Here is a 14,939-nt window from a genome sequence, read left to right as displayed (position 1 = left end):
TATCTAATACATAAAAATCTAGAAAGATTTAGAGAAAATAAAATAAAAGATATGCCATGTAAATATTGAACAGAAGCGCTGAAGTTGCTGCATGAATACTTGCAGGCTTGAAGCCAAAACACAACTCATGAGATAAAGTTAGTCATTGTAACATAACAAAAGGTTCCTTTCACTAAAGAGATAAGATCGCTCCCAATACTTATACACATAATAGAACAGTGTATGGGTTTAGAATGAGCCTCACCAAGATGTGTCTCAGTGGTATGCAGATTTTTGAGCTAAGGGCAATTATAGCTTCAGGCTCAAGTGAAAATTCTGCCCCTCCCTTTAACTACCTAAAAAAAATTGAATTAGAGGCCTTGCCCATAATAAGACATTATCCTATATAACAAAAGGCTAATATGCAAATCGACAGAACAGCAGAACGACCGGTTGCTACGACACGCACTGACCACCATGGGGCAGATGCTCAATGCAGGAGCTGTCCCCTGGTGGTCAGTATGCTCCCGCAGGGAGAGCATCGCTCAGCCAGAAGCTGGGCTCATGGCTGGCTAGCGCAGCTGCGGTGATGGGAGCCTCTCCTGCCTCCACGACAGCACTAAGGATGTCCGACTGATGGCTTCGGCCTGCTCCATGGAGGTGCGAGAAGGTGCAGTTTGGGCTGAGGGACCCGCCCCCTCCATGTGCACAAATTTTGTGCACCAGGCCTCTAGTCCTATATAATAAAAGGGTAATATGCAAATTGACCTTAACAGCAGAACGACTGGTTGTTGTGACGTGCACTGACCACCAGGGGGCAGACCAACTCAGGAGAAATGGTGGTTGAGCAAGGGAGGCAGGCAAGGCTGCTGTGAGAGGACCCGGGGGGGGGGGGGGGGGGGGGCCCCCCCCCCCCCCCAGGGCTCCCGGGCTGCCAGAGGGATGTCTGACTGCCAGCTTAGTCCCAATCCCCCAGGGAGTGAGCCTAAGCCAACAGGTGGACATCACCCGAGGGGTCCTGGACTGCGAGAGGGCGCAGGCCGGACTGAGGAAAGCCCCCCCCCCCCCCCGTGCACAAATTTTTGTGCACCAGACCTCTAGTTGTATAATAAAGGCTCTGAGAAGTCTTATAAGAAAGAAACTTGTTTTTACATCATCCAGTGTTTCTAAGCTTTTTTGTAAGCTGTTTCAAAGAATGGTGTTTATTATTGTAGTGTTATAAATAAACCTAAAACTTAGTGAATTAAAACAGAAAACATTTATTATCTCATGCAGTTGCTATGAATCAGGGATCTGGGAGTGGCTTAGCTTGGTCCGGGCTCAGGGATTCTCATGAGGCTGCAGTTATCTGAAGGCTTAATTGGAGCTCCTGACTATACTTCCAAAGTGGCTCACTTATATGCCTGGCAAATTAGTGTTGGTTGTTGGCAAGAAGTCTTTGTTCTTTACCATAAGGACTTTTCCATAGTGCTGGTTGAGCACCTTATGACATGGCAGCTGACTTCCACCAGCCAATCATCCAGGAGAAGATAAGTGGAATCTGTGTTGTCTTGTATGACTTAGCCTTAGAAGTCAAATGCCATCATTTCTGGAATATCTGTTTGTTGCACAGGTTAGCCCTGTTCATTCTGGAAGGGGACTGAACAGAGCATGTTGGAGGTGAGGATCACTGGGCACCATCTTGGAAGTTGGCTTCCAACCATTTAGGGACACACACTATTAGGCTGACACAATCTAATATTCAACTTATTCTGGTCTGTTAATTATAGCAGCCTTGAGTGAGGTCTCATTTGCTCTTGTACAGTATAAACTATCATGTTTAATGCTTATAGAGAACACCATTTTTTTTGTCATGTTGCAACTGTAATACAGGTGCTCTTTGATTCTTACATATACTATAGCATTGGAAGTCTATTTCTGGTTGCACCTGTTGTGGAGGGAAAATAATTAAAACATGCTATATCCTGTTCTCTTATTATGTGTGTACTTCTGAGGGGCCCTGTACCTGTTTTGAGGATTCCATGGCAGAGGAGTGATGAGGAACTTATCAGGGTCATGCATCCAGGGCAGGATTGAATCTGGAATCCAAGTCTTTAAATGCCCACCAGGTCCTTTTCTTCACTATAATACAGGCATTCCTCTGAGATATTGTGGGTTCAATTCCAGACTCAATAAAGGGAGTGCCACAATAAAGCAAGCCTTAATCTTTTTGTTGGTGGAGGTTTGCCTTTGATGTAAAAAAATGTGATATCTGTTAAGTGCAATAAAGGAAAAGTACAATAAAATGATGTATGCCTATATAGTGAGGGTTTTTTGTTTCGTTTTTGTTTTAGGGTTTCTTAAAAGTCTCAGTTCTTTTTCTTTTTAATAGGGAACCCCTTTGAAAAAAGATGGTGAAGAATGTACCAATGAAGGCAAAGGAATAGCTGCACGGATTCTTGGACCATCCAAACCAGTATGTTTAGAAAATAAATGATGAAACAGGTCATAACTCTTACATGTAGTTTTCTGTCTGTTCAAAGCATAAATTCTTTTTTTGTGTGTTGGGAAGTTCAAAGTATAGTAAAATCCCTCAGGAAATGCTTGGCCTAGGACAATATAGTATAATTAGTTAATAGTGCTAAGGACCCTTTTGAATATAATGTTTTGTTTTAGAGTGAAAACACATAATTTGTTTTTATTTTTTTCTCCTGCCACGTTTAGCTGTTCCTTTGGAGGTATAAAGTATGGAGGGTTCACTTTAACTAAGATTATGGTTTGGCCAAATTAGTATTAGTGTTAGTAAAACAAGACAGAGCAAGGAGATTAAGAATATTTTCAAGGGAGTGATAATAATTGATTGGAATATAAATTGAACAGAAGACAACCGGTGGCTTGAGGGATCATTAAAATTGAAGTACTATAGACCTCCACACGGCCACCTTGCAGTTCCTGCCTGTCCACCTGATAACTCACATGGCAGTTGTTTATAGAAAAATAGTTACAGATCAGAATTTTTGCACAAGACTAGTGCATCATACAGGACTGCCATTATGAGAGCTAGAAAGAATCTGGGTCTTTTACTGTCAGTAGAGCCCTTATGCACCAAGGATATAAGTGTACGCTCTCTTTAGCAGGTGTGCTTGCTCATTCATATGAGTCTCTCTCTCTCTGTCTCTCTCTCATAAAAGTACAGTATTTGGCTTAGCTTTTTAGATACCTCTGCTTCTCTAGAGACCAATTCTTTTACGTTCTTTATTACGTATAGAAGTTCCATCAAAGATAAAAGATTTGTGGGTTTCAAAAGGCAAAAAAGACTAAAATATGGAATTCATAATTCCAGTCTACATTTTGCTACATTTGTCAGCATGCTGAATGCTAAAGAAAACAGTGCTTTTTTTTTTTTCTTTCAAAAGGAAAAAAGAAGGTAAGATGAATGAATTCCTAATAAGTTAGGAGGATTTTGAAGGTTCTTGGGTAGCTTTAATTCCAAAGGCTAGTGGATTTCTTTTGTTACATAGGAAGAGGTAGGAATTCTTGAATTAAACTAGGCAGATCAGAGAGAAATTTGCTGTTTGGGATAAGATCTGACCCTTCACTGGAGATGATTTGATGCTGAAATAAAAAATAAACACCTCTGTAGCAATCTTGAGCAGGATCTACCTTTGGAATTTAATAAGAACCACATGTTTTAAAGCAAATAAATTTTCCTTATTTGTGCCATGTGTTAGTCCAGTAGCACTAGGTTTGCTGGGCATTTTTAGCCTCTTAGGACTAAATATTTTGAAACAAGTTACATTTTGTTTTGCCAGCAGACTGCTTAGTTGATTTTCTTCTAACTGCTGTACTTTGCCCCCTCATTTAGCCTCCTTCAACATACAATCCACATAAACCCGTTCCTTATCCAATACCTCCATGTCGGCCACATGCAACTATTACACCAAGTAAGGAGTTCTTTCATGTTTTACACTTTTTCATTTTGCTCTTTACTTATTAAAAGTAAATGTGGTATATGTACTTGGGAAATCTCAAGCACCTATAAAATGTTCTGTGATTTGTTAACTTTCCCACAGTCAGCTTAACTAGTGCTTTGGTCTACAACAATGTAGCAGACAATTTATTTAGGATATCTTCCTTTTGCTAAATGAATTATAGATTATTTTTAGACTTTATTTATTATCATGGGTTTTCTCTTTGGTAAATCATCTTGAATCCCTTTTTGATAGTTGGTATTCAGAGGCATCCGTAATGCACTTATAATAATTTAAGTATGGCAGGTTCTGCCTGCCATGCCATTTAGTGAGCCTGGAGTTAGCATGCAGTGTTGGAAATAAGAATCTCTAATTATCTTATTTGATCTATTTTCACCTAATCCAGTACCAAACCTTCACGTAAAATGCAACTCTATTATATTACAGTTTTAAAAATAAATTAGATAGGTGCATTAATATAGTTGAACTCTTGGCCACAAAATGATAATAAATTATATATTTTTCTATTATATTTTTATTTTAGGTGCTTATAACAATGCAGGTCTAGTACCATTAGCCAATGTCATAGCTCCTGGTGTACCTCCTCCACCTCCATATACTCCTAATCCAGCAGGAACAGGTAAACTAATGTTATGGGGTGTTCAAAATAAATAAATTATTCATACACAAATGTATACTTGGAAGGGATAGTTGTTTGAAATGGTGTGTCATAAAAGAGGGAGCACAAACTAAGAGCCAAATGATGAATCCAAGTAAGGAGTTCTTACATTTGTAAGTGTGATATGGAGATTTCCCTAAAGCGCTCTTCGCCTACATGTGTGAACACGAGCAGGTTGTAGAAATAAGAATCATTTCTCATGAGCAAGAAACTTTGGCAGAAAAAGTATAATTCCCTTAATGGACATTACCATTTGCGCAAATTATTTCTACCACGGTGAAGAAAGTCTTATAAGGAGGTGCTTAGAGGGGTATAAACTCTTTCCCCAGCACTTTCCAGTTAACCTTTTTCTTGGGAACATGAGATATGAAGTATAAATATTTTATTCTATACTAGAGGCCCAATGCACGAAAATTTGTGCAAGAGTAGGCCTTCCTTCCCCCAGATGCCGGCACCGTTTCCCTCTGGCACCTGGGACCTGGGCTTCCCTCCTCTGGCCGCTGGCAGGCACCTGGGACCCGGGCTGGCTCCCCTCGGGCCAGCTGCAGGCATCAGGGACCTGGGCTGGCTTCCCTCTGGCCCTGGCATCGTCAGGAAGGACGACCGGAATGACGTCCGGAAGATGTCTGGTCTAATTAGCATATTACCCTTTTATTATTATAGATATTGCCAATCTGTTCTCCAAAATGAGTACTAATTTATACTTGCCAATGAGAGTATATAGTGTACAGTTTCTTCACATCTTTTCAACATGGGATATTATCTATGATTTGACTTTTGCCAGTCTAAGAAGGCTGATCTAGCTTACGTTTTCATTTGTGTCTTTTACAAAAGTTTTTTATTTTAATCAGCTATTACTTATTTGACTCTTCTGAGTTTTATTTTTTGCTCAGGAAACCCTTCCTCATCCCAACAGTATGAAAATACCATCTATATTCTCTAATTACTTTTATAGTGATTCTTTTTTAATGTGTAGCTTTTAATCCACTGCCATTTATTTTTATAAATGTTTAGGGGAGGGGTAGAACCTAATTTTTTATCTGCTTTCCTAGAGACTCAAAATTTCTTAATAGCATTTAATAAATTCTTTTTCTATTTTACTAGCCAGAATAGTTCTGTTGATTGCAGCTGAGTACTCTGGTTGATGAGAGTTGCAAAACACTATTTTCAAAATACGTTATTTTATTTCTTGCTTTTGTTTATGGTACCTTTTACCTTTACGAGTTTTACATTTTTTTGCATAGGAAAATAGAGTCTATGAAAGAAAAGCTGGAATCGTGTTATCTTGATTCATATCTTCTTAACTCTAGATAGACCAGGTAATCTAGGTCTTGTGAGACTCTTACTTCATCTGGAATTTGTACTCATAGGGGTGATATAGAGGTTCATCTTAATTTTTTCACCCAAGATGATAGTCATTTAGGCCAGCATCATTTATTCACTAATTTATTTTCTCTACTGCTTTAAAATATCAGATTTTAGTTTTCATATACACATACGGCTCTAATTCTGTTTTTTATTTTACTCTGTCCAATCCTATATAATAAAAGGCTAATTTGCAAATTGTCCCTTCCACTGGGAGTTCGACCAGGGGCAGGGCCAGCCAAACGCCGACGGCCCCTCCCCCTGATCGGCCTCCCCACCCCAATCGGGCAGGGCCTGCCTGCCAACCTCCTGGGTCCCCTCCTCCCGGCCAGCCTGGCCCGATTGGCCCCGATCAGTTTGGGCCAGCTGGACCCCGCCCGTGCACAAATTGGTGTACTGACCCTCTAGTATAGTTATATTAGGCTATAATGATGCCATATTCACTTGATTAGCAGATTTAAAGTATGTTTTGATATGTAATAAAGCTAGCTTTGATTAACAATATTTTTATTTTTGTTAAATATTTTTTATTGTTGATAGTATTACAGATATCTCCCTATCCCCCTTCCCCCCCCCCGTCTCTTAATATTTTTATATTTTTAAACCATTTTTGGAAATTTATTCATTCCTCTGAACTTTAAGATCATTTTATGCAATTAAAAACAGTTGAATTTATGTGTATATAATTATATAGTAATTTTGGGAGAATTGACATTTTTATAATATTAAGTCTTATGGCCCTAACCGGTTTGGCTCAGTGGATAGAGCATCAGCCTGCGGACTCAAGGGACCCAGGTTCGATTCCGGTCAAGGGCATGTACCATGGTTGCGGGCACATACCCAGTGGGGAATGTGCAGGAGGCAGCTGATTGATGTTTCTCTCTCATTGATGTTTCTAGCTCTCTATCCCTCTCCCTTCCTCTCTGTAAGAAATCAATAAAATATATTTAAAAAAAAAATTAAGTCTTACGTATGTCCTTATAGCTTGTCAAGTGGTAGCATTTCTCCCCCAGGGCTTATTTTCTCTCAAGAAGATTTTGTGATTTTCTTTTTCTTTTCTTTTTTATGCCTAACATCTTCACTTTATTTTATTTTTTAAAATCTTTATTGTTGAAAGTATTACATATGTCTCCTTTGACCTCAGGCAATCACCACCCTATTGTCTGCATACAAGTTCTTTGATTGTTCTCTTCCCACCCACCAACCCAACCCCACATTCCCTCTGACATTCCACAGACTATCCCATGCTTCTATGTCTCTGGATCTATTGTGTTCATCAGTTTATTTTGTTCATTAGATTCCACATATGAGTGAGATCATGGGATACTTGTCTTTCTCTGACTGGCTTATTTTGCTTAGGATAATACTCTCCAGGTCCCTCCATGCTGTGTCAAAGGATAAGAGATCCTTATTTTTTACTGCTACATACTATTCCATGGTGCAAATGTACCACAGCTTTTTTATCCACTCATCTACTAAAGGCATTTGGTATGTTCCCAGATCTTAGCTATTGTAAATAGTGGATACATTCTTTTTTTAAATATATATTTTTATTGATTTCAGAGAGGAAAGGAGAGAGAGAGAGAGAGAGAGAGAGAGAGAAAACATCAATGATGAGAGAGAATCATTCATCAGCTACCTCCTGCATGCCGCACACTGGGGATCAAGCCCCCAACCTGGCATGTGCCCCGACCTGGAATAGAACTATGACCTCCTAATTCATAAGTCAACACTCAATCACTGAGCCATGCTGGCCAGGCCATACATTCTTTCTGATTGGTGTTTTGGGTTTTTTACGATATATTCCTACAAGTGGGATCACTGGGTCAAATGGCAGATCCATATTTAATTTTTTGAGGAAACTCCACACTGTTTTCCATAATGGACGCACCAGTCTACATTCCCACCAGCAGTGTACTAGGGTTCCCTTTTCTCCACATCCTTGCCAGCACTTGTCACTTGTTGATTTTCTTATGGTAGCCTTTGTGAGAGGTGTGAGGTGATACCTCATTGTTGTTTTAATTTGCATCTCTTGGATCAGTTACTGAGCATTTTTTCATATGTCTCTTGGCATTTGTGCCTGCTTTGGAGCAGTACCTATTTAGATCCTTTGCCCATTTTTAAATTGGATTATTTGTTGTCCTTTTGTTAAGATGTATGAGTTCCTTATATAATTTGGATATTAACCTTTTATCAGATGTATCATTGCCAAATATGTTCTCCCATACAGTGGGCTCCCTTTTCCTTTTATTGATGGTTTCTTTTGCCGTGCAGAGGCTTTTTATTTTGATGTAGTCCCATTTGTTTATTTTCTCCTTAGTTTCCTTTTCCCTAAGAGAGCGGTTCTCAACCTGTGGGTCGCGACCCCTTTGGGGGTCGAAACCCTTTCACAGGGGTCGCCTAAGACCATCGGAAAACACATATATAATTACATATTGTTTTTGTGATTAATCACTATGCTTTAATTATGTTCAATTTGTAACAATGAAAATACATCCTGCATATCAGATATTTACATTACGATTCATAAAAATAGCAAAATTACAGTTATGAAGTAGCAACGAAAATAATTTTATGGTTGGGGGTCACCACAACATGAGGAACTGTATTAAAGGATTTCGGCATTAGGAAGGTTGAGAACCACTGCCCTAAGAGATGTATGTCCTCTTTGGAGAAATGTGTATTCAGGTCTTCTGCCATTTCTTACTTGGATTGTTTGTCTTCCTTTTATTGAGTTGTATGAGTACTTTATTTTAAAAATATATATTTCTGTTGATTTCAGAGAGGAAGGGAGAGGGAGATAAAGGTAGAAACATCAATGATGAGAGAGAATCATCAATTGGCTGCCTCCTGCACGCCTGCTACTGAAGATCAAGTCCGCAAACGGGGCATGTACCCTAACGGAATTGAACTCTGACCTCCTAATTCATAGGTTGACACTCAACCACTGTGCCACACCAGCCGGGCTGTATCAGTACTTTCTATATTTTGGATATTAACCCCTTACCAGATATGTTCTCCCATACATTGGGTTCCCTTTTCTTTTCATTGTGGTTTCTTTTGCTGTGCGGATGCTTGATGTAGTCCCATTTGTTTTTTTTCTCCTTAGTTTCCATTGCCTTAGAGATGTATCGGTAAACATATTGCTTTGAGAGATGTCTGAGATTTTGCTACCTATGGTTTCTTCAAGGATTTTTATGGTTTCACGACTTACATTTAAGTGTTGTATCCATTTTAAGTTTATTCTTGTGTATAGTGTAAGTTTGTGGTCTAGTTTCATCTTTTTGCATGTATCACTCCAATTTTCCTAACACCATTTATTGAGGAGACTCTTTTTACTCCATTGTATGCTCTTGCGTCCTTTGTCAAATATTAATTGAGAGTTATGGCTTGGGTCAATTTGGGTGTCTGTTCTATTCTGTTGATCTGTTCTACTCTGTTCTATTCTACTGACCTCTTCTTGTGTCAGTACCAGGCTTTTTTTATTAGTGTGGTTTTGTAGTATAACTTCATATCTGGTATTGTGATCCCTCCCACTTTGTTATTCTTTCTGAAGATTGATGCAGGAACTTGGGGTCTTTTTTGGTTCTATATGAAATTTTTTGGAGTATTTTTTCTAAATCTGTGAATTATGCCCTTGGTATTTTAATAGGGATTGCATTGAATCTGTAGATTGCTTTGGGTAGTATGGATATTTTAATGATGTCCATACCAATCATTGAACACAACATGTATATTCTTCCATTTTTTTATATCTTGCTCTATTTCTATCTTTTTTCAAAGTCCTGTAGTTTTCCGAGTATGTCTTCTGTCTTCTTGGTTAAGTTTATTCCTTAGTATGATAAATTGGATTTTGTATTTAGTTTCTCTTCTTGAGAATTCATTATTGGTCTATAAAAATGCCATCAATTTCTGGGTTTTAATTTTTTATCCTGCTACATTCCTGAATTCATTTATCAAATCTAGTAGTTTTTTTGGTGGAGTCTTTAGGGTTTTCTATGTACAATATCATGTCATCTGCAAATAATGAGAGTTTTACTTCTGCCTTTCCAATTTGGATGCCTTTTTGTTATTCTCTGATTTCTGTGGCTAGGACTTCTAGTAATAAATTGAATAAGAGTGGTGAAAACTGACATCCCTGTCTTGTTCCTGTTTTTAGGAGAAATGTTTTTAGTTTGTGCCCATTGAGTATGAAATGGGCTGTAGATTTGTCATATATGGCCTTTATTATGTTGAGATATGATCCCTCTTCCCACTTTGCTGAGTTTTTGTCAAAAAGGGTGCTGAGTATTTGACAAAGGAGGCAAGAACATACAATGGAGTAAAGATAGTCTCTTCAACAAATGGTGCTGGAAAACTGGACAAACACATGCAAAAAGATGAAACTAGACCACCAACTTAACGCCATACACAAGAATAAACTCAAGATGGATATACAACTTAAATGTAAGGCATAAAACCATAATAATCATAGAGGAGAACATAGGCAGTAAAATCTTAAACATCTCATGTAACAATATGTTCACCGATACATCTAGGGCCGTGGTCAGCAAACTGCGGCTCGCAAGCCACGTGCGGCTCTTTGGCCCCTTGAGTGTGGCTCTTCCTAAGCCTTAGGAGTACCCTAATTAAGTTAATAACAATGTACCTACCTATATAGTTTAAGTTTAAAAAATTTGGCTCTCAAAAGAAATTTCAATCATTGTACTGTTGATATTTGGCTCTGTTGACTAATGAGTTTACCGACCACTGAATTCTAGGGCAAAGGAAATTAATGAGAAAATAATCCAATGGGACTGCATCAAAATAAAAAGTTTCTGCACAGCAAAACCAAGCACCATCAAAATGAAAAGGGAACCCACTGTATGGTAGAACATATTTGCCAATGATATATCTGATAAGGGGTTAATATCCAAAATATATAAAGTACTCCTACAACTCAACAAAGGAAGACAATACAATTAAAAAATGGTAGAAAACCTCAACAGATATTTCTCCAAAGAGGACATACAAATGGCCAAGGGACCTATGAAAAATGCTCAAAGTCACGAATCATCAAAGAAATGTAGATTAAAATCACAATGAGCTATTACCTCACACCTGTCAAAATGGCTATCATCAAAAAATCAGCAAACAACAAGTGCTGGGGAGGATGTGGAGAAAAGGGAACACTGGTTCACTGCTGGTGCAGCCATTATTAAAAACAGTAAGAAGTTTCCTCAAAAAATAAAAAATGGAACTCCTGTGATTCAGCAATCCCACTTCTGGGAATATATTGTAAAACCCCCAAAACACCAGTGAGAAAGAACATATGCACTCCTATGTTGATAGAAGCATTATTTACAATAGCTAAGATTTAGAAACAGCCCTAGTGCCCATCAGTAGTTGAATGGACAAAAAAGTTGTAGGGCATTTACACAATGGGATACTATGCAGCTGTAAAGAAGAGGAGTCTTTTATTATTTGGGACAGCATGGATGTACCTGGAAAATACTACGCTAAGTAAAATTAGCCAATCTGAGAAAGATTAATATCACATGATCACACTTATTTATGGAATCTAATGAACAAAATGAATTGACCAACAAAATAAGACTCAAAGAATGGAGCCATGGAACAGACATACCTTGATGTGGAGTTGGGGGGACCAAAAAAGAGAAACCAAAGAACTTATATACTTACATGCATAGGCATGGACAAGGCCAATAGTGTAGTGAATACCTGGGGGGTTTGGTAAGGGCTTGGAGGAGGGGGGCTCAGAGGGTAAAAATGTGAGATATCTGTAATACTAACAATAATAAAAAATATATTTTAAGAAAAGGGTATTGAATTTTCTCAAATGCTACTTTTGCATCTATTGATATGATCATGTTATTTTTGTGTTTCAGTGTGTTTATGTGATATATTAGGTTTATTGATTTGTGAATATTGTACCACCCCTCCATTCTGGGAATAAATCCCACATGGTCATGGTGTACGAGCTTTTTAATATATTGCTGGATCCGATTTGCTAATATTTTGTTGAGGATTTTATAGCATCTGTGTTCATCGGGGATATTGGCCTGTAATTATCTTTCTTTGTAGTGTCTTTATCTGGTTTTGGAATTAGGATAACACCTATACTCCTTATAAAAAGAGCTTGGAAGTGTTTCGTCATCTTGGATTTTCTTGAATAGTTTGAGGAGTATAGGTGTTAGTTTTTCTCTGAATGTTTGGTAAAACTCCCCTGTGAAGCCGTTTGGACCAGGGCTTTTGTTGGGAGCTTTTTTTATTACTGCTTCTATTTCATCAGTTGTTATTGGCCTATTCAGGTTTTCTGATTCTTCCTGATTTAATTTTGGAAAGTTGTATTTTTCTAAGAATTTGTCCATTTCATCCACATTCTCCAGCTTGTTGGCATATAGTTTTTCATAGTATAAATCCTTTGTATTTCTGTGGTGTCAGTTGTTACTTCTTCACTTTATTTTCTGATATTTTTTCGAGTTCTCTGTGTTTCTTGATGAGTCTGGCTAACAGTTCATCAATCTTGTTTATCTTCTCAAAGACCTAGTTCTTGATTTCCTTGATTTTTTTTGTATTATTTTTATAGTCTCTCTTTTATTTTTGCTCTAATCTTTATTATTTCCTTCCTTCTACTTATTCTGGGCTTTTCTTGTTTTCTTTTTAATTTTTTAAGTTGTAGGGTTAAATAGTTTCATATTGATTTTTCTTGTTTTTTAATGTAGGTCTTAATGCTATCAACTTCCTTCTCAGGACTGCTTTTGTTGTGTCCTAGAGATTTGGGATTGTTGTATGTTCATTTTCATTTGTTTCCAGGAACTTTTTTATTTCTTTCTTGATCTCATTGGTAACTCATTCATTGTTTAATAAAATGCTATTTAGCCTCCATGTATTTAAATGCATTTTGAGTGTTCTTACTGTAGTTGATTTTTAATTTTATTCCATTGTGATCTCTGAAGATGCTTGATCTGATTTCAGTCTTCTTGAACTTGTAGAGGCTTGTTTTGTGTCCTAACATGTGGTCTGCCTTTAAGTATGACCCATGGGTACTTGAGGAGAATGTATATTCTTCAGCTTTGGGGTGAAATGTTCTATAAATGTCAATTAAAACCATCTGATCCAGTGTGTCCTTTAGAGTCACTGTTTCCTTGTTAATTTTTTATCTACAAGATCTATCCAGTGAATTCAGTGGAGTGTTAAAGTCCCCTACTATGACTGTATTGGTGTTGATCTCTCCCTTAATTTCTCCTAGAAGTTTTTTTAAATATATTTGGGTGCTCCTCTTTTGGGTGCATATATGTATACCAGGGTTATATCCTCTTGTTAGATCAATTCTTTTAGTATTAAAGTAGTGACTTTTAGTGTCTCTTGTGCTGGCCTTTATTTTGAAGTCTATTTTGTCAACTTTTTTTTTTTCATTTCCATTTGCATGGAAATTTTTTTTTCATCTATGCGTTCTCTTTCTGTGTGCATCTTTTGTGCTGAGGTAGGTCTCTTGTAGATAGCATATAAGGGTCATATTTTTGTATCCATTCAGCTACCCTATGTCTTTTGATTGGACCATTTAAGCCATTTACATTTAAGATTATTATTGATAGGTACTTATTTCTTGCCAATTTAATTATTTATTGCCTATGTTTCTCTCTCTATTTCTTCTCATTATAGCAGTCCTTTTACAATTCCTTTCAGGGCTGGTTTGGTGTTGCCTGGGAAGTTTTTTATTTCACCATCTATTTTGAATGATAGTCTTGTTGGATATAGTAATCTTGGTTTCAGATCCTTGCTTTTTATTACCTTGAATACTTCATGCCATTTCGAGTTTCTGATGAGAAATCAGCTGATAGCCTTATGTGAGCACCTTTATAAGTAACACATAGCTTTTCTCGTGCTGCCTTTAAGATTCTCTCTGTGTTTAATTTTTTTGCATTTAAATTATGTGTCTGAGTGTGGGCCTGTTTGGCCTCTTCTTTCTTGGGAATCTCTGTTTCCAGGACTTGTGTGTCTTTTTACTTCACCAGGTTATGGAAGTTTTCTGCCATTATTTCTTCAAACACTTTATCCCTTACTCACTTTCTTCCCCATCTGTCTTTTCTATTATGTGAATATTGTCACGTTTCCTGTTGTCCCACAGTTCCCTTAAGGTTTCCTCCTATTTTAAATTGTTTTCTTCTTTATAGTCTTTCATTAAGAGACTAGAGGACTGGTGCACGAAATTCGTGCACTTGGGAGGGCCTGCCTCAGCCCAATTGCGAGAGGGTGCAAGCCAGGCTGAGGGACACCACCAGTGCACTATCGGGGCTGGGGAGGGATGCGGGAGATTGGCCAGCCGGGGAGGGTTCCAGGGCTTGTCTGGCCTATCCCACTCAGTCCTAATCTGCCGGACCCCAGCAGCAAGGTAACCTACCAGTTGGAGCGTCTGCCCCCTGGTGGTCAGTGCATGTCATTGCAAGCAGTTGAGTGGCCTTAGCATATCATTAGCATTTTACGCTTTGATTGGTTGAATGGACGACGGGACACTTAGCATATTAGGCTTTTATTATATAGGATTTTTTTTCCTACCATGTCTTCTAATTCACCTATCCACCCCTCATCTTCCCCAATCTATTGTGTATTCCTTCCAATATGTTCTATATTAGTGCTATATCATTTTTATTCCCACCTGGTCTTTTTTTGTTGTTGTTACTATATCTTTAGTCATGTTCTTGAGCATCCTTACCATCATTATTCTGAACTCTATATCTGATAAATTTATTATCTGCATTTCAGGCTTCTGTTTTTGTTTCCCTATTTTGGTTGCCTATTTGGGTTTGTGTCTGCATATTAGGTATATTTGCTACTGATCTCAATCTCTAGTGCAGGATAATGTCAGACACTGTTTTTGATTAAATCTTTATTGTTCAGATTATTACATTTTTCCTCTTTTTTCCCCCCATAACTCCCCTCCACCCAGTTCCCACCCCACCCTC

At 38.0% G+C, this 14,939-nt stretch overlaps 1 protein-coding gene across 4 annotated transcripts in view; it reads left to right on the top strand.

Moving 5' to 3' along the window:
- Nucleotides 1–14,939, top strand: part of PROSER1 (proline and serine rich 1) — an 83,780-nt gene that overhangs the window by 40,046 nt on the left and 28,795 nt on the right. For 3 of the 4 annotated variants that reach the window (XM_005862730.2, XM_014536834.1, XM_014536835.1), the window contains 3 exons: nt 2,351–2,434; nt 3,824–3,902; nt 4,474–4,569. In XM_005862730.2, coding sequence (XP_005862792.1) covers nt 2,351–2,434; nt 3,824–3,902; nt 4,474–4,569 — 259 coding nt within the window. Of the gene's footprint in view, nt 1–1,567; nt 1,639–2,350; nt 2,435–3,823; nt 3,903–4,473; nt 4,570–14,939 lie in introns of those variants that run through there. The other variant, XM_014536836.1, reaches the window with a different exon arrangement.

Source organism: Myotis brandtii, unplaced genomic scaffold (assembly GCF_000412655.1).
Source record: "Myotis brandtii unplaced genomic scaffold, ASM41265v1 scaffold166, whole genome shotgun sequence".
Classification (NCBI taxonomy): domain Eukaryota; kingdom Metazoa; phylum Chordata; class Mammalia; order Chiroptera; family Vespertilionidae; genus Myotis; species Myotis brandtii.
The sequence above is the reverse complement of the archived record's forward strand: the minus strand, read 5'-3'. Positions and strand labels throughout refer to the sequence as shown.